The 20,337-nt window shown below is 35.5% G+C and overlaps 1 protein-coding gene across 2 annotated transcripts in view; it reads right to left on the minus strand.

The window, feature by feature from the left end:
- Window positions 1-1,046: 1,046 nt before the first annotated feature.
- The window catches only part of F13B (coagulation factor XIII B chain), a 37,832-nt gene continuing 18,541 nt past the window's right edge, over window positions 1,047-20,337 (minus strand). For both annotated transcript variants that reach the window (XM_030303135.1, XM_030303134.1), the window contains 4 exons: window positions 17,992-18,192; window positions 11,108-11,290; window positions 4,964-5,177; window positions 1,047-1,725 (listed from right to left, as the gene is read on the minus strand). In XM_030303135.1, coding sequence (XP_030158995.1) covers window positions 1,692-1,725; window positions 4,964-5,177; window positions 11,108-11,290; window positions 17,992-18,192 — 632 coding nt within the window. In that variant the 3' untranslated portion in view covers window positions 1,047-1,691. The remainder of the gene's footprint in view (window positions 1,726-4,963; window positions 5,178-11,107; window positions 11,291-17,991; window positions 18,193-20,337) is intronic.

Raw genomic sequence — 20,337 nt, forward strand, 5'->3', positions numbered from 1 at the left:
AGCCTTGCAGACCTTGGGCTTTTCCCAGGAAGCTTTATACACCCATCAAAAAGTTAATTACCACCTCCTCCATGCCACCACTTTATTTTATACATGCTTCCAGTGTTGTACTTTCACATGTTCATTTATTTAGCATTTGGAGTTGACAAATTGGCAGCTTATGAGCCACATTGCTCACAAGATATTTTTAGATCCCCCTCCACATATCAAAATCAGAGGAGATCTCACCATTAAAAAATCAGAAGATATGGCAATACTGAATACATATTCCCAAGAGAGTTACCCGCCTTGAGCAAATCTTCTATTTTCTAGGATATAACATGTGCTCAATATTGTTGATTAATGGATTGATTGATGCATTAATTGAAAATGATTAACACTTTGCTGTTGATATTTAATTTCAATCAAATTTCAATTTTATGGGATCCACTGTGGAAAACAACTACAGGATATTAAAATCATGATTATGGACTCAAGGACAGTTCTGAAATATACATGTTCAACACTGAACAAAGTCTTATTTAATCCACAGAGTTGGGTCCAGTGTGGCTTCACCACAAGAAGGTATCTCTTAGCACACCAGTAGAAAATTGTAACTTGAGGGTTTAAAGAATGTCATCATATTGAGAAGGTCTTGAGTTAGATGAACCGAATATCTTCTAGGTAAGAAAATGTGCTGTTCTCGTAACAACAACGAGTCCTGACAGGGGTAGTGTGATTACATGTGCTTCTGAATGAACTGTAATAACCATTGGAAGTATAACTGTCCTTCAAACAGAAAGGTGACAATGTGGCTATTTGAATACTTCAAAAGATGTTGGTAATACTACACTCTCAGGCTTTGTTGCTTGCAGGACTGACTTTTTATTTCATAATCTGCATGCTTCCAACAATTACATAACTTAAAAATATTAATTGAAAATGTAAAATATAAAAATGGAAAGGTTCTTGTTGGGATGAGCACTGGATATTGTATGTAAGTGATGAATCACGGGAATCTACCCCCAAAACCAAGAGCACACCATATACACTATATGTTAGCCAACTTAACAATAAATTATACTAAAAAAATGGAGAGGGTTATTCTTTTTTAAGCCATGTTCCTTGGGCAACATTTTAAGATGTGGATAGATCACCACCTCACAATTTGATTATTAATCTTGTAGCTAATATTATAGTTAATTGTTAAAATTCTTTACATTTAGGAAATCTGAAGGGTAGTCTCTCCTGTATTTAAGAAAGTAAATCCTCTAATGTGATGTATAGTTTCTTATCTCTAGTGTGTTTGGTTCCTTAATATTGACATAAAGATTGAATTAAAAGTAACAGAAAACCCTAATATTAATGAATATGATAAAGACAAATGTGAATTTTTTCACATATATTGAAGGCAACAGTATAGCACAATGAATGGATAATAGGTATCAAAAACATTTTTGCATGTAGATCAATCTTTTTAATAGATGGAAAATATTCAATAAAGGTTAAGTTACATGTCAAATCATTCAAACTAGAAAGGAAACAACATGTTCTGGCTTATTTATAAATAAAAAAATGTTCAACATAGACAATTTAGATTCAAATCCTCAAGCAAGTAAAAACTTAGAGATTTGTATTTTCTTCTAAAAATCATGTTTTATAAAAGATTTTATGATGTGTTGATATACTATTCTTCTCTCTGCCGTGCATTTTTATGTCCTTAAGCGTTCTTGATAAGACAGCATCCTTGATGAGAAAGACAGAAAAGGAGAGAGATTTTTGAAATAAGCACCATTTCTGGTCAAGTATTTATTACATTCTTAGCCCTTCAACATTTCATATAATTAGTCACTGTTTTAAAAATTTTTTTTTCAACGTTTATTTATTTTTGGGACAGAGAGAGACAGAGCATGAACGGGGGAGGAGCAGAGAGAGAGGGAGACACAGAATCGGAAACAGGCTCCAGGCTCTGAGCCATCAGCCCAGAGCCTGACGCGGGGCTCGAACTCCCGGACTGAGAGATCGTGACCTGGCTGAAGTCGGACGCTTAACCGACTGCGCCACCCAGGCGCCCCTAATTAGTCACTGTTTTAACTAACTATTGTTGAAAGCAAGTTGCCCAACTTGGTAAATCATACCAGCAATTAATTCCTTTTTAAAAACTCGATGTCATTTGATACAATAATACCATATTTTGAACATTTTTTCTAAGTTATTTACCTCTTTTTCTCTTGGAAATGAGAAATCCAAAACACTTAAATACATATAAAATTTTCCTCCGCTGATTTTACCATAGTTAAAAATTATTTTTAAAGTTTTCCACCCATGTGTGTCTTATGAATGTTTTTTTAATAGAGTGTTCAAAGTATCTAAAAAGTTGTCCTAATGTTGTTCATATAGTTCATTGTTTACAATGACTAGGACAGTAACACATACACTTTGCCATAAGTTATTTTTATAATATTCTTAATTGAACATAAAGTATAATTTCCATTTTATACTGGATCATCTAAAAGGTCAAAATCCTGATCCTATAAAATTGTTTGCATTTACATCATTTCATTGTATTATTGTAACATATTTTTCTAAAAGCAGAATTATTTTTCATTCATCAAGAAGTATAAAATATGGTTATTGTTTTTCTCTGACTTATTTCATTTAGCATAATACTCTCTAGGTCTACTTATGTTGTCACAAATGGCAAGATCTTATCCTTTTTTATGGCTGAGTAATACTCTATTATATATATAATATTCCACATCTTCTTTATCCATTCATTTACCAGTGGACACTTGGACTGCTTTCCTATATTGACTATTGTAAATAATGGTTCAATAAACAAAGGGTTGCCTATATCTTTTTGAATTAGTGTTTTTGTTTTCTTTTGTTTTCTTTGGGTAAATACCCAGAAGTGGAATTATTGGATCATATTGTATTTTGATTTTTAAATTTTTTCAGGAACCTCCACATTGTTTTCTATAGTTGCTGTATCAATTTACGTTTCCACCAACAGGGCCCTAGGGTTCCTTTTTCTCCGCATCCTTGGCAACACTTGTTATTTCTTGTCTTTTTTGTTTTTAGTCACTCTGACGAGTGGAAGATGATATCTCATAGTTTTGATTTGCATTTTCCCTGATGATGAGTGATGTTGAGTGTTTTTTGTCTTTTCATGTGTCTGTTGGCCATCCGTATGTCTTCTTTGGAAAAATGTCCTCTGTCCATTTTTTAATTGGAATATTTGGGGGATTTTGTGTGTGTGTGTGTTGAGTTGTATAAATTCTTCATATATTTTGGATATTAACCCATTGTCTGATATATCATTTGCAAATATTTTCTCCCTTTCAGTGGGTTGCCTTTTTGTTTTGTTGATGGTTTCCTTTGCTATACAGAAGGTTTTCATTTTGATGTAGTCCCGATAGTTTATTTTTGCTTTTATTTTTCTTGCCTCAGGAAACATACCTAGAAAAATGTTGTTAAGGCCAAAGACAAGATTACTACCTATTCCTTCTTTTAGGAGCTTTATGGTTTCAGGTCTCACATGTAGGTCTTTCACTCATTTTGAGTTGTGTATGTGTGTGTGTGTATCATGTAAGAAAGTGGCCTAGTTTCATTATTTTGCAGGTAGCTGTCCAGTTTTTCTAGCACCATTTATTGAAAGACTTCTTTTCCCCACTGTATATCCTTGCCCCCGTTGTCATAGATTAATTGACAATGTAAGTATGGCTCTCTATCTTGTTCCATTTATGTATGTCTATTTTTGTGCCAGTACAATACTATTTTGATTACTATAGCTTTGTAGTTTATTTTGAAATCTAGAATTGTGATACCTCTATTTTTGTTCTTCTTTATCAAGATTGCTTTGGCTATTCAGGGTCTTTAAATAAGTCAGACAGAGAAAGACAAATACCTTATAATTTCACTTATATGTGGAATCTAAAAAACAAAAAAACAAAAAGCAGAAACAGGTCTATAAATAAAGAGAACAAACGGTCACTGGAGAGGAAGGGGATGGAGGCATGGACAAAATGGGAGAAGGGGAGTGAGCGAGAGATACAGACTTCCAGTTTAAGTAAGTTATGGTAATAAAAGGTACAGCATAGGTTATATAGTCAATGGTATTATAATAGCATTTCATGGTAACAGATTGTAGCTATACTTGTGGTGAGCATAGCATAACAATAGAGTTGCTGAATCATTATGTTGTATCCCCAAAACACAGAATTTTACAACTATATGTGTGTCAACTATACTCAAATAAAAACCAGAAAAGAATGAGGAAAAAAACAAACAAAAAGGTATAAAATATATATTTTTAAGTTGTCCTATGAGGAAACACTTTAGTGTTTCCAAGCTCTTACACAGAAATGTGTTCCTGAAAATAACATAATTTTAATCATTGTTATTAATATGCTCTTCTATCAGGAGAAAGATTTGTACAGTTTTGTTTCTCATATTTTCTTAAGTTTATTTATTTTGAGAGAGAGAGAGTGGGCATGTGAGTGGGGAAGGGCAGAGAAAGAGAGAGAGAATCCCAACCAGGCTTCATACTGTCAGTGCAGAAATCAAGAACTGGATGCTTAACCAACTGAATCACCCAGGCGCCTCTTATTTCCCCCATCTTTATTACTCATACTTGGACCTATACTGAGAGGTGGGAGAAAATGTGATTTTCCATCCAACATATAGGTTAATTTTTCCACATTTAAATATTGCCCATATAAATTGATTTGCCAAGTTGCCAATTGTCACAAATATGAAATACAAACAACACTTTGACTTCAGACAACTCAGAAAGTTTGTTGAATTAATTAATATTTCTAGGAGTTTGCCTGGCTTAAAAAAATAAAATTATTTTTTCCTTTATAATGACCATAAAGTAGGAGTGTCATAGAACCTAATATTTCTGAAATTTATAACAAAAAAAAAATCTCTTGGATAACAACATGAAGAAAATAATTAATTGTAGGCACAAGTTTCTTCTTACCTTTCTTTTGGAACACATGTTGGATATTTTAACTGCCCTCTGTCACATTGCACTCTGAGTTCAGATCCTATAAAAGAGGACTCATCTATATATGTATCTCTCCTACAAAGAAATTCAATATACTCGCCATGGAAAATATATGGTCTGTTGTCAAAACTCCATTTCAGGAGTAAATTATTATTTTCCATTTCAACAAAAGATAACGTACAAGGCTCTGAAAAATAAAAAGAAGAAAATTATCTTGACACATCTTGGCACTAACAGGAAGCATTGTGGCTTCCTACTCATGATGACCTTAAAATTCCCAGGCATTTGAGTGGCAACTAAGTTAGTTAGAATTAATATTTGAGTTGGAAAATATGTTCAAAGCTCACAGAAAACAGTCTGCCATTTATCTCTGTGGTCCTGGATTTGGCAAAGAAAAAAGTGTATATCCTGCCAGTCACTTAGCTTTATGTCATTAAGATTTTCAAAGATAGCAAATAAATAAAGGTGTTTTTTAATAAAGAGCATTGAGAGTTACTAACAATTATTCAAGTAAGCTTCCTTTTCTTATTTTTTTTTTCCTCAGAAAGCTCAAATAAAATCCCCACGAGACAAAGTATTTGTTTGATTGTTGGATAGATAAGATATTATTGAAATGTAGAAAGAAGCTGGATTCTCAACAATGACTCAAACTCTATCACCTGATGGCATCCAGAGTGGTTGACAGTTTTCTCTCTTTTAAATTTCCAGTTATTAAGGAATATCAATATTGGATTAAGGTGCTTTAAATTCTAAGCATTGAAAATATTATTGTGTCCTTCCACAAATGCATTAAAACAAAACAAAACAAAAACTTAAAAAAGTTATTAGAAGATCTGATAAATTTCTTTGATTTTTTTCCTTAATAAAAATATTGATATTTTAAAAATGTCAAGTTATTTTAGAAAATGAAGTTATTTGTGTCTTATTTGCCTCTTGAATGACCTAGCACTAAACAGTAGATTCTGAGATAGGTTAAAGGTCCAGAATTGTTAATAGAGCATATGAATCATATAATACATTAACAAACTTCTTTATTCAAGATTTTCAATATTTGTTGAATCCCTATGTATCTGCTGTTATGCTAGAAGTTCTACAGACAGAATAAAAATGAATAAAGATAATCAGAAAGACTCTAAGTCTTTGTAGTCACTGAAAAACAGCTTTGAAAATGAGGTCAAATGGCACTATAATTTAAAATGTTGTTCTCAAAATATGAAATTTTAATTAAAACAAGTTAAAAATTAATTCATGGACCTTCTGTTCTCAGCTATGACAGAATAACCTATATCAGACCAGCACTTATACTAAAACATGGAAAATCTGAAAACAGACATAAAGCAAGAATTTCAAGGAATTAGAGAATTCCCAAGCCAGTCAGTACTCATGGTGCTACGATTCTGGTAAAAGCTCATTCAGAAGAATCCAACATTCTAGGGGCATTTTCCTCTTGGAGATTTAGTGATTCTCAGCATGAGCTGAGAGACTGTGTCGAGAATGATCAACAACAAACATAGAGCTAGCGGATCTTTTGGGAATCTAGTGTTGTTGAGGATAGAAAAAATGGAAGTTTAGGTCAGCCATGACAGCCAGGACTTAAAGGGTCAAGACCCAGAGTAATGGGAGGTGCAGAGAATGAACGTGATACTTGGCATGGGTTTTTCCCTTGAAGCATTTGCCTATTCTTGACTTGTGTGAAGTGAGAGCATAAAGGGCCAAGCAGAAAGTGTATGGAAAGCTATATTAAACTGTTGGTAGTCTTCCAGTAATATGATAGCCAGTCAAGAAGGAGGAACCTTAGTATGAACACCAAAATTCTTAGCGAAGAACCTTGCAGGGTTACATTCTATGAGTAGAGGCAAACAAAGGATTGAAAATAAGCCTGAAAAAAACTTCACTTCTAATTAGATTGAGACCAATTTCCCCTACACTATTATCCAGAAGATGAGATGAGTATTCTCTGGAACAAGATGGCACTGTTGCTCCAAGCTTCTAGAAACTTCCATGAATAATATTTGATATTCAATCAACTGTTAATAAAAATAGCAAGAAATTAGGCTAGAAATAGAAATAGGCCTACAGATGATCCAGATAATGGAATTTTCAGACAAGAACTTGAAATAAGTGGGATTAACATGGTGAAGAAATGGAGGTTACGGTAAAGACTTTCATCAGAGAAATCAAATCTACCCACACACAAAAGCATAAAGTGGACATTTTAGAAATGCAAAGATATTGAGAGCTTAGTAGATGAATTTAAAGCACACTGGACACATCTAAAGAAAGGGTTAATGAATTGGAAGATATATCAGTAGAAAATAGCCAAATGGAAACAAAAAAAAAGATAAAAGATACCTCCAAAACCTATGAAAAATATCAAGCCACAGATTCAAGAAGTGCTACCAACTTGAAGAATGAAATGCTCAAAGAAACCCACATCAGGCCCAGCATAAATAACCCACTGAAGATAAAGGGGAAAAGAATCTCAGGACCAGCAGAGGACAAAAAGAAACTTAGTTTCAAAGAAGTACAATTATGAATAACATTAACAAACAAAAACTACAAAAGGCAAAAAAGGATAAAAAGACATCTTTTACAGCACTAAAAGAAAAATGAGGACCAAACTAGACTTCTATCTTTGGCAAAAATAACTCTTCAAAAGTGAAGGAAAATAAAGAAATTTGCAGACAAACAAACACTGAGAAAATAATAAAAAAAATAATATTTTTCAGGTGTATGGAAAATGATCCCAATCAGAAACAGAGAGAAGCAGGAGAAGATGAGAAACAAATCACTGAAAAAACATAAACAAATCTTAAAGAGTATTTTTGAACAACATAATATTCACAGTATCATTGAGACTTAAACTGTAAGGAGAATGAAATGGGTGACACGGTAGTACAAAAAGTGGGAAGGGTAAATCAAGTCAAGGTGTTCTGGGTCCTGGAGAAGTGGTAAGAGTACTAATTTGTATGCAATTGTATTAAGTCCAGGTTGAATTATGTAATATCTATGATAACACTTAAAGGAAGCCAAGAGGAAATTATAACCAACAAGCTAGTAGAGAGTAAAATGATATGAAAAGAATTGATTTACCCAAAAGAAAGAAAAAAAAAAAAAAAAAAAGAAAGAAAAAAAAAAAGAGAGAGTAAAGAATACAGAACATAGGATATATATCTAGTACAGTAAGATGGTAGCTATAAACCCCAATATATCAGTACTTATATTAATATATAAATAGACTAAATACTATAAAGAGAAAGATTGTCAGACTGAAAAAGTATGCTTTTAAAATTAACTATATATTGCTTATAAGACATACATATTGAAAGTAAGAAACCAAAAAATTGAAAGTTGAAGGATGATAAAAATGTATGCCTTGTAAATGCTTGTCAAAAGTGTGCTAGGACAGCTTAAGTAGACTTCAGGCAAAACAAGAGAAAACAAAGCATGGCATAGACAAAGGAAGACTCTCTTAAAGTTTGGCAGGGCCAATACACCAAGATTTAATATGCTTCAATTTGTGTGTACCTAGAAGAACAGCGTGAAAACACAAAAGCAAAAATTGACAGAACTAAAATAAGAAATGTTTTTAAATGCACAGCGGGAGAGACTTTAACATACTTCCTTTGACAACTGATAGAAAAACAAACAAACACAAATCAGCACAGATATGAATGAACTTAACATGGAAAGCAATATTCAACTGACATGTGCAGCAACAGTGAATCCAACACTGACGATTATTTATTCATTTATTTCAAAACACATGTACCTACCACAAATACAGTAATAAAGTAAGTATCAAATGAAACTCAAAGGATTGATATAATTCAAAGTACATCTCACTGGTGTTCTATGTAAGTGACGCATGACTAAATTGTACTCCTGAAACTAATATTACACTATATGTTAACTACCTAAAATTTAATTAAATATCTGAAATATAAAAAAAAACAAAAAAACCTTTAAAAACTAAAAAAAAAAACAAACCCAAGTCTTATAAAAAAAAATGTCTCAAGGGATTTACATTAGAAATCAGTAACAAAAGAAAATCCTCCAATGTTCAAAACCTAAAAACCTCAGAGTGCGTACAAGATATCAAAATGGATATGGATCAAAATGAATCAAAATAAAATATATATATATATATTTTCTTTTTTGAGAGAGAGAGAGGGAGACGGAGAGCACTAGCTGGGGGAGGGGCAGAGGGAGAGAGAGGGAGAGAGAGAATCCCAAGTAGGTTCTTTATTGTCAGTGCAGGTCTTGAGCAGGGCTCAATCTCATGACTGTGAGGTCATGACCACAAGATCATGACCTGAGCCATCCAGGAACCCCACGATATCATATATTTTTAAACTGAATGACTGAATGATAATAAAATTCCAAAATGTAAAAACGTGTGGGATAAAGTTAAAGTTGTGCTCAGTAGGAAATTTATATCCTTAAATTCATATATTAGAAAGAAAACAAAGGCTGAAAATCAGTAATTTAAGTATCTATCTAAAAAGCTAAAAGAAGATCTACAGGGGCACCTGGGTAGTTTAGTCGGTTAAGCCTCTGACTTAGGCTCAGGCCATGATCTAACTGTTCGAGGGTTCGAGCCCTGCCTCGGGCTCTGTGCTGATTCTTTGGATTCTGTCTCCCTTTCTCTGCCCCTCCCCTGCTTACATTCTGTCTCTCTCTGTCTCTCAAAAATAAATAAATGTTAAAACAATAAAAAAATAAAAAATAAAAATAAGATCTATAAAATAGACTCAAGAAATGAGAAGAGAGGAAATAAGGATAAGAATATAAATTAATAAAATCGTAAGCAACATTTGATGTAATGCAAATATTAGTTGAGAGGCCTAGTAAAAGTTGTAGACCCTTAGTAAGACATGCCAACAAAGAAAGAGATACATATTAATAGCAGTAAAGCAAAAGACTCACCACTAAAGGCATTAAAAAGAATGTAAAAAGATGTTGTGAACATTATGTCAACAAATTTGACAATTTAGATAGACAAATTCCTAGAAACCACCCTACCAAAACTGACAGCTGTCATTATCTGTCCTCAAAGAAAACTTGATGCCCAAATGGCATGTTTGATGGATTCTTACAATTACTAAGGAAGAAATAGTACCAATCTTACACAAATTCCAGAGAATTCAAAAAGAAGGAACATACCAATTCACCATATGAAATAAGTAGAAAGTTCATACCAAACCCAAAAGGAAAATAACAGACTGATCTCTCTCATGAAAATAGATGCAAATCTTCTAAGTAAAATATAAGCAAATAAAACCCAACAACAAAAAAATCATGATTCATCACAACCAAGTGTGATTTATTAGAGGAATATAATCCCGCTTTTAACAATCAAAAAGAAGCAATTATAATTCTAGGGGGGAAAAGTACTCATATAGTCATTTCAATAGGTATTGTTAAACACTCCCTGAAGATTAAAAAAAAATTAGAAAAATAGAAATTAGAGCTTTCTATATTTTAATTCGATTTTTAAAGACTTTATAACACTGTAAATAAAGATGAATTATTGAAAGTTTTGCTTATGAGTTTGGGAAACAAGATATCCACTACTTCTTCTACTCAGCATTGTACTCAAGTCCAAGCTGGTGAAATAAAATACCAAATAAGTCAAATATGGACACAAAAAATTTTTCTTTTTATTTACAGATATGCTTTTTTTTTTTGACTTCTGAGAATCTTGGTAGATATTGTTACCTCTACTCAGATACTTCACTAATAAGGCATTAACTTGCTTCAACTTTCTATCTTTGTTTCCCCATTGCACTCATGTTTCCTATTATAGTACCAATCACACTGAATGATAATTGTTAACACGTTTACCCACACCACTATGACTTAGCCACTGTATAGCCCCATACAACACCAGTATCTGGTGTATATTTGTATATAATAACACTTGTTAGAACCATCTGGACAATAGTTATTTATGATCTAAAGGAAAGAAGAGGAACTAATGATTGAATAGGTACACTTAAGCACAAATATAGCAAATTAAGCATTATAATAGTGTTATATCAACTAAAAGAGAATAGAAAGTGAAAAAATATGGTTTTTATTTTATTAAATAGTGGGATATTTAGTAGTACATACCTAAGCATGATGGTGGTGTAGTCCACACTCCATCTAAGCAATAGGACTCCCTAGACCCTTGAAGGAAATGGTGATCAAAACATCTGTATTCTACTGAAGAACCATTTTCATAGATGCCTAATGCTGAACTAATCATTACTCCATTTTTAATAAGTGGAGGATATGCACACATTCCTTTAGATTCTGCAAAAATAATTTTAGAAGGATATAATGAATTTCCATATAGTAAACATCCAATACTTTAATAATTGCTATGGAAATAAAATGGCACATTTCGAGGAGGCGCAGGAAGATGGCGGCGTAGGAGGACGCTGGGCTCACCGCGCGTCCTGCTGATCACTTAGATTCCACCTACACCTGCCTAAATAACCCAGAAAACCGCCAGAGGATTAGCAGAACGGAGTCACCGGACCCAAGTGCAGATGAGAGGCCCACGGAAGAGGGTAGGAAGGGCGGCGAGGCGGTACGCGCTCCACGGACTGGCGGGAGGGAGCCGGGGCGGAGGGGCGGCTCGCCAGCCAAGCAGAGCCCCCGAGTCCGGCTTGCAAAAGCGGAGGGGCCTGACGGACTGTGTTCCGACAGCAAGCGCGACTTAGCGTCTGGGAGGTCATAAGTTAACAGCTCTGCTCAGAAAGCGGGAAGGCTGGAGGACAAAGGGAGGGTGAGCTGCGGAGCCCCCGGACGACAGAGCTCAGTTTGGCGGGGAACAAAGGCGCTCGCCAGCGCCATCTCCCCCGCCCATCCCCCAGCCAAAATCCCAAAGGGAACCGGTTCCGGCCAGGGAAATTGCTCGCTCCGCGCAAACACCCAACTCTGTGCTTCTGCGGAGCCAAACCTCCGGCAGCGGATCTGACTCCCTCCGGCTGCCACAGGGCCCCTCCTGAAGTGGATCACCTAAGGAGAAGCGAGCTAAGCCTGCCCCCCCTCCCGCCGTGCACCTTGCCTTCCCACCCCAGCTAATACGCCAGATCCCCAGCATCACAAGCCTGGCAGTGTGCAAGTAGCCCAGACGGGCCACGCCACCCCACAGTGAATCCCGCCCCTAGGAGAGGGGAAGAGAAGGCACACACCAGTCTGACTGTGGCCCCAGCGGTGGGCTGGGGGCAGACATCAGGTCTGACTGCGGCTCCGCCCACCAACTCCAGTTATACACCACAGCACAGGGGAAGTGCCCTGCAGGCCCTCACCACACCAGGGACTATCCAAAATGACCAAGCGGAAGAATTCCCCTCAGAAGAATCTCCAGGAAATAACAACAGCTAATGAGCTGATCAAAAAGGATTTAAATAATATAACAGAAAGTGAATTTAGAATAATAGTCATAAAATTAATCGCTGGGCTGGAAAACAGTATACAGGACAGCAGAGAATCTCTTGCTACAGAGATCAAGGGACTAAGGAACAGTCACGAGGAGCTGAAAAACGCTTTAAAGGAAATGCAAAACAAAATGCAAACCACCACAGCTCGGATGGAAGAGGCAGAGGAGAGAATAGGTGAACTAGAAGATAAAGTTATGGAAAAAGAGGAAGCTGAGAAAAAGAGAGATAAAAAAATCCAGGAGTATGAGGGGAAAATTAGAGAACTAAGTGATACACTAAAAAGAAATAATATACGCATAATTGGTATTCCAGAGGAGGAAGAGAGAGGGAAAGGTGCTGAAGGGGTACTTGAAGAAATCATAGCTGAGAACTTCCCTGAACTGGGGAAGGAAAAAGGCATTGAAATCCAAGAGGCACAGAGAACTCCCTTCAGACGTAACTTGAATCGATCTTCTGCACGACATATCATAGTGAAACTGGCAAAATACAAGGATAAAGAGAAAATTCTGAAAGCAGCAAGGGGTAAACGTGCCCTCACATATAAAGGGAGACCTATAAGACTCGTGACTGATCTCTCTTTTGAAACTTGGCAGGCCAGAAAGAATTGGCACGAGATTTTCAGGGTGCTAGACAGCAAAAATATGCAGCCGAGAATCCTTTATCCAGCAAGTCTGTCATTTAGAATAGAAGGAGAGATAAAGGTCTTCCCAAACAAACAAAAACTGAAGGAATTTGTCACCACTAAACCAGCCCTACAAGAGATCCTAAGGGGGACCCTGTGAGACAAAGTACCAGAGACATCACTACAAGCATAAAACATACAGACATCACAATGACTCTAAACCCGTATCTTTCTATAATAACACTGAATGTAAACGGATTAAATGCGCCAACCAAAAGACATAGGGTATCAGAATGGATAAAAAAACAAGACCCATCTATTTGCTGTCTACAAGAGACTCATTTTAGACCTGAGGACACCTTTAGATTCAGAGTGAGGGGATGGAGAACTATTTATCATGCTACTGGAAGCCAAAAGAAAGCTGGAGTAGCCATACTTATATCAGACAAACTAGACTTTAAATTAAAGGCTGTAACAAGAGATGAAGAAGGACATTATATAATAGTTACAGGGTCTATCCATCAGGAAGAGCTAACAATTATAAATGTCTATGCGCCGAATACCGGAGCCCCCAAGTATATAAAACAATTACTCATAAACAGAAGCAACCTTATTGATAAGAGTGTGGTAATTGCAGGGGACTTTAACACCCCACTTACAGAAATGGATAGATCATCTAGACACACAGTCAATAAAGAAACAAGGGCCCTGAATGAGACATTGGATCAGATGGACTTGACAGATATATTTAGAACTCTGCATCCCAAAGCAACAGAATATACTTTCTTCTCGAGTGCACATGGAACATTCTCCAAGATAGATCATATACTGGGTCACAAAACAGCCCTTCATAAGTTTACAAGAATTGAAATTATACCATGCATACTTTCAGACCACAATGCTATGAAGCTTGAAATCAACCACAGGAAAAAGTCTGGAAAACCTCCAAAAACGTGGAGGTTAAAGAACACCCTACTAAAGAATGAGTGGGTCAACCAGGCAATTAGAGAAGAAATCAAAAAATATATGGAAACAAACGAAAATGAAAATACAACAATCCAAACGCTTTGGGACGCAGCGAAGGCAGTCCTGAGAGGAAAATACATTGCAATCCAGGCCTATCTCAAGAAACAAGAAAAATCCCAAATACAAAATCTAACAGCACACCTAAAGGAAATAGAAGCAGAACAGCAAAGGCAGCCTAAACCCAGCAGAAGAAGAGAAATAATAAAGATCAGAGCAGAAATAAACAATATAGAATCTAAAAAAACTGTAGAGCAGATCAACGAAACCAAGAGTTGGTTTTTTGAAAAAATAAACAAAATTGACAAACCTCTAGCCAGGCTTCTCAAAAAGAAAAGGGAGAAGACCCAAATAGATAAAATCATGAATGAAAATGGAATTATTACAACCAATCCCTCAGAGATACAAACAATTATCAGGGAATACTATGAAAAATTATACGCCAACAAATTGGACAACCTGGAAGAAATGGACACATTCCTGAACACCCACACTCTTCCAAAACTCAATCAGGAGGAAATAGAAAGCTTGAACAGACCCATAACCAGCGAAGAAATTGAATCGGTTATCAAAAATCTCCCAACAAATAAGAGTCCAGGACCAGATGGCTTCCCAGGGGAGTTCTACCAGACATTTAAAGCAGAGATAATACCTATCCTTCTCAAGCTATTCCAAGAAATAGAAAGGGAAGGAAAACTTCCAGACTCATTCTATGAAGCCAGTATTACTTTGATTCCTAAACCAGACAGAGACCCAGTAAAAAAAGAGAACTACAGGCCAATATCCCTGATGAATATGGATGCAAAAATTCTCAATAAGATACTAGCAAATCGAATTCAACAGCATATAAAAAGAATTATTCACCATGATCAAGTGGGATTCATCCCTGGGATGCAGGGCTGGTTCAACATTCGCAAATCAATCAACGTGATACATCACATTAACAAAAAAAAAGAGAAGAACCATATGATCCTGTCAATCGATGCAGAAAAGGCCTTTGACAAAATCCAGCACCCTTTCTTAATAAAAACCCTTGAGAAAGTTGGGATAGAAGGAACATACTTAAAGATCATAAAAGCCATTTATGAAAAGCCCACAGCTAACATCATCCTCAACGGGGAAAAACTGAGAGCTTTTTCCCTGAGATCAGGAACACGACAGGGATGCCCACTCTCACCGTTGTTGTTTAACATAGTGCTGGAAGTTCTAGCATCAGCAATCAGACAACAAAAGGAAATCAAAGGCATCCAAATTGGCAAAGATGAAGTCAAGCTTTCGCTTTTTGCAGATGACATGATATTATACATGGAAAATCCGATAGACTCCACCAAAAGTCTGCTAGAACTGATACATGAATTCAGCAAAGTTGCAGGATACAAAATCAATGTCCAGAAATCAGTTGCATTCTTATACACTAACAATGAAGCAACAGAAAGACAAATAAAGAAAATGATCCCATTCACAATTGCACCAAGAAGCATAAAATACCTAGGAATAAATCTAACCAAAGATGTAAAGGATCTGTATGCTGAAAACTATAGAAAGCTTATGAAGGTAATTGAAGAAGACTTAAAGAAATGGAAAGACATTCCCTGCTCATGGATTGGAAAAATAAATATTGTCAAAATGTCAATACTACCCAAAGCTATCTACACATTCAATGCAATCCCAATCAAAATTGCACCAGCATTCTTCTCGAAATTAGAACAAGCAATCCTAAAATTCATATGGAACCACAAAAGGCCCCGAATAGCCAAAGGAATTTTGAAGAAGAAGACCAAAGCAGGAGGCATCACAATCCCAGACTTTAGCCTCTACTACAAAGCTGTAATCATCAAGACAGCATGGTATTGGCATAAAAACAGACACACAGACCAATGGAATAGAATAGAAACCCCAGAACTAGACCCACAAACGTATGGCCAACTCATCTTTGACAAAGCAGGAAAGAACATCCAATGGAAAAAAGACAGCCTCTTTAACAAATGGTGCTGGGAGAACTGGACAGCAACATGCAGAAGGTTGAAACTAGACCACTTTCTCACACCATTTACAAAAATAAACTCAAAATGGATAAAGGACCTAAATGTGAGACAGGAAACCATCAAAACCTTAGAGGAGAAAGCAGGAAAAGATCTCTCTGACCTCAGCCGTAGCAATCTCTTCCTCGACACATCCCCAAAGGCAAGGGAATTAAAAGCAAAAGTGAATTACTGGGACCTTATGAAGATAAAAAGCTTCTGCACAGCAAAGGAAACAACCAACAAAACTAAAAGGCAACCAACGGAATGGGAAAAGATATTTGCAAATGACATATCGGACAAAGGGCTAGTATCTAAAATCTATAAAGAGCTCACCAAACTCCACACCTGAAAAACAAATAACCCAGTGAAGAAATGGGCAGAAAACATGAATAGACACTTCTCTAAAGAAGACATCCAGATGGCCAACAGGCACATGAAAAGATGTTCAGCGTCGCTCCTTATCAGGGAAATACAAATCAAAACCACACTCAGGTATCACCTCACGCCAGTCAGAGTGGCCAAAATGAACAAATCAGGAGACTATAGATGCTGGAGAGGATGTGGAGAAACGGGAACCCTCTTGCACTGTTGGTGGGAATGCAAATTGGTGCAGCCGCTCTGGAAAGCAGTGTGGAGGTTCCTCAGAAAATTAAAAATAGACCTACCCTATGACCCAGCAATAGCACTGCTAGGAATTTATCCAAGGGATACAGGAGTACTGATGCATAGGGGCACTTGTACCCCAATGTTCATAGCAGCACTCTCAACAATAGCCAAATTATGGAAAGAGCCTAAATGTCCATCAACTGATGAATGGATAAAGAAATTGTGGTATATATACACAATGGAGTACTACGTGGCAATGAGAAAAAATGAAATATGGCCCTTTGTAGCAACGTGGATGGAACTGGAGAGTGTGATGCTAAGTGAAATAAGCCATACAGAGAAAGACAGATACCATATGGTTTCACTCTTATGTGGATCCTGAGAAACTTAACAGGAACCCATGGGGGAGGGGAAGGAAAAAAAAAAAAAAGAGGTTAGAGTGGGAGAGAGCCAAAGCATAAGAGACTGTTAAAAACTGAGAACAAACTGAGGGTTGATGGGGGGTGGGAGGGAGGGGAGGGTGGGTGATGGGTATTGAGGAGGGCACCTTTTGGGATGAGCACTGGGTGTTGTATGGAAACCAATTTGTCAATAAATTTCATAAAAAAAAAAAATAATAAAATAAAATAAAATGGCACATTTCATGTAAAAGCATTTTTAAAATAGCTGTCAAATTTCAAATATTGAGAGCATTCTGTAATAACTTAATATCATAAAATTGATTATTGCAAGAATTAGAATCTTATTATAAAATTGAAATACACATTTAAAACTGGCAAAGAATTAACAATCATGATTTTATTTTTCCCTTTTTATGTAGCCAAAAGTGAAAATGTATGAAACCCCATTGAAGCCAGGCTTTCTGTATGTATCTTCTTACATTTTTTTTTTATTAAAAGTAATAGTTCCATGTCCAAGGAGCACAAAGAATCTCCCAGTCTGTATCAAGATCTTTTCTGAGACAATACAAACTCAGCAAACCCCAAGAAGGGCAATGTTTTCCAGAGTTGTTGATTGCTCACATTAGGGTGATCAGTCCCCTGATAGTCTGGGGATATTTATAAGACCTAGTAATTTCTCCCTTCATAAAATTGACTTATTGGAATTAAAAGATGTCAGCATAGTCATCTTTTTTTAAGTATTTGTGCTTACTGGAAATTAATCAGATCATTACCAATGTTGTATATTAGAAGATGATGATAGTGAGTTGTGTAGGGTCTTTCTTATACTTTGAACCCAAGTAGTGATATTAATCACCTGAGAAATTGTCAGAAAACACTATTATTTTACCTTTTATAATACATAAAGGATATCTCACTTCTCCTCTATTGCACTGTACAGATAATTCAGACAATGGGGTTGATGGAGATAAGTCATATCCTTGTTTACATACAAAATCTATTAAATCTCCATGTAAGACCTTTCCTTCATACTTCCACTTCATCTCTATGTTATTTCTTTTCATGTAATCCACATTAATAGTACATGGCTCTGTAAGAAAAAATGTTCTTTTCAATTATTTACTCATTTGACAAGTATGAAGCTTAATATATTTTTAAAATAAAAATCTTGATAGGTATCAGAAGCAATGTTTTATATTTAACATTTACATTATTAAAACCCTTCAAACATATACATAATAAAATATACATTATATTGCTATCAAATGAATTTATACATTTCTTATTATTATCATTATATTATAAATTTAAACCACTTAATTTGAACGTTAAAAATATTGTTTAAGCTACAAAAGATGCACTTAAGACTTAAAGGTACATAGAGACTAAAAGTGAAATGATACAAAAAGAAATACGATACAAATAGAAGTAAAAAAAAAAAAAAGCCAGGGTAGCAATACTTACATTGGACAAAAGAGACTTTATTTTTTTTTTAATTTTTTTTTAATGTTTATTTATTTTTGAGACAGAGGGAGACAGAGCATGAGTGGGGGAGGGGCAGAGAGAGAGGGAGACACAGAATCTAAAGCAGGCTCCAGGCTCTGAGATGTCAGCACAGAGCCTGATGCTGGGCTCGAACCCACGAACTGTGAGATCATGACCTGAGCCGAAGTTGGACGCTCAACCAACAGAGCCACCCAGGCGCCCTGGACAAAAGAGACTTTAAAACAGACTATAACAAGGGACCAAGAAGCATTACATAATGATAAGGAAATTATTCCAATGAGAACATATAACACTTATAAATATCTATGCACCCCAAAATTGGAGTTCCTAAATGCATACAGCAAATATTAACAGACATAAAGGAAAAAATTGACAATAATACATTAGTAGTAGGGGACGTTAACATCCCACTACATTAATGGATACATCATCCAGGTATAACATCAATAAGAAAACAGTGTCTTTGAATGAACTTTTAGACCAGAGGGTCATAACACATATCCCTAACACATTTCATCCAGAAACAACACAATACACATTCTTTTCAAGTGCACATGGAACGTTCCCAGGATAGATCACATGTTAAGCCACAAAACAGTATCAATAAATTAAAAAACATTAAAATTATATCACACATCTTTTCTTACAACAACAGTAAGAAACTAGATGTCAATAACAAAGAAAAAAATGGGGAAAAACCCACAAACAGGTGGAGGCTAAACAACATGCTACCACACATCCAATGGATCAATGAAGAAATTAAAGAAGAAAATTTTTTTAAACATGGATATAAATGAAAACAAAAACACAGTGATCCAAAATATTTGGGATGCAGCAAAGCAGTTCTAAGAGGGAAATTTATAGCAACAGAGGTTTACCTCAAGAAACAAAAAAATCGAATGAACAGTATAACCTTACATCCAAAGGAACCAAAAAGAGCCCAAGGTTAGTAGAAAGAAGGAAATAATAAAGACAGCAGAAATAAATAATATAGAGACTAAAAAAAAAAATAGAAAAGATCAGTGAAACTAGGGGCTGTTTCTTTGAAAAGATAAACCAAATTGATTAGTCTTTAGCCAGACTCTCAAGAAAAAAAGAGACAACAAAAATAAAATTAGAAACAAAAGAGAAGTAAAAACTTACACCACAGAAATGCAAATGATTATAAAAGAATACTACAAAAAATTATATGCCAGAAAATTGGACAATCTAGAAGAAATAGATAAATTTCTAGAAACATAATCTAAAACCGAATCTGGAAGAAATAGAAAATCTGAGCAGACCAATTACTAGTAACAAAATTGAATTGGTAATTTTAAAAATCCCCAAAAAACAAAAGGCCAGGACCAGATGGCTTCACAGGTGAAGTCTACTGAACATTTAAAGAAGAGTTAAAACTTATTTTCCTCAACTATTCCAAAACATAAGAGAAGAAGGAAAGCTTCCAAATACATTCAATTAGGCCAGCATCACCATGATACCTGAACCAGACAGACACTACAAAAAAAGAGAACTACAGCTAATATCCCTGATGAACATGGATGAAAAAATCCTCAACAAATTATTAACAAACTGCATTCAACAATACATTAAAAGAATCATTCACCATGATCAAGTGGAATTTATTCTGGAGATGCAAGGATGGTTCAATATTCATAAATCAATCAATATGATCCACCACATCAAGAAAACAAAGAAAAAAAACCATATCATCATCTCAATAGATGAA

The sequence above is a fragment of the Lynx canadensis genome, chromosome F1 (genome assembly GCF_007474595.2).
Source record: "Lynx canadensis isolate LIC74 chromosome F1, mLynCan4.pri.v2, whole genome shotgun sequence".
Classification (NCBI taxonomy): Eukaryota; Metazoa; Chordata; class Mammalia; order Carnivora; family Felidae; genus Lynx; species Lynx canadensis.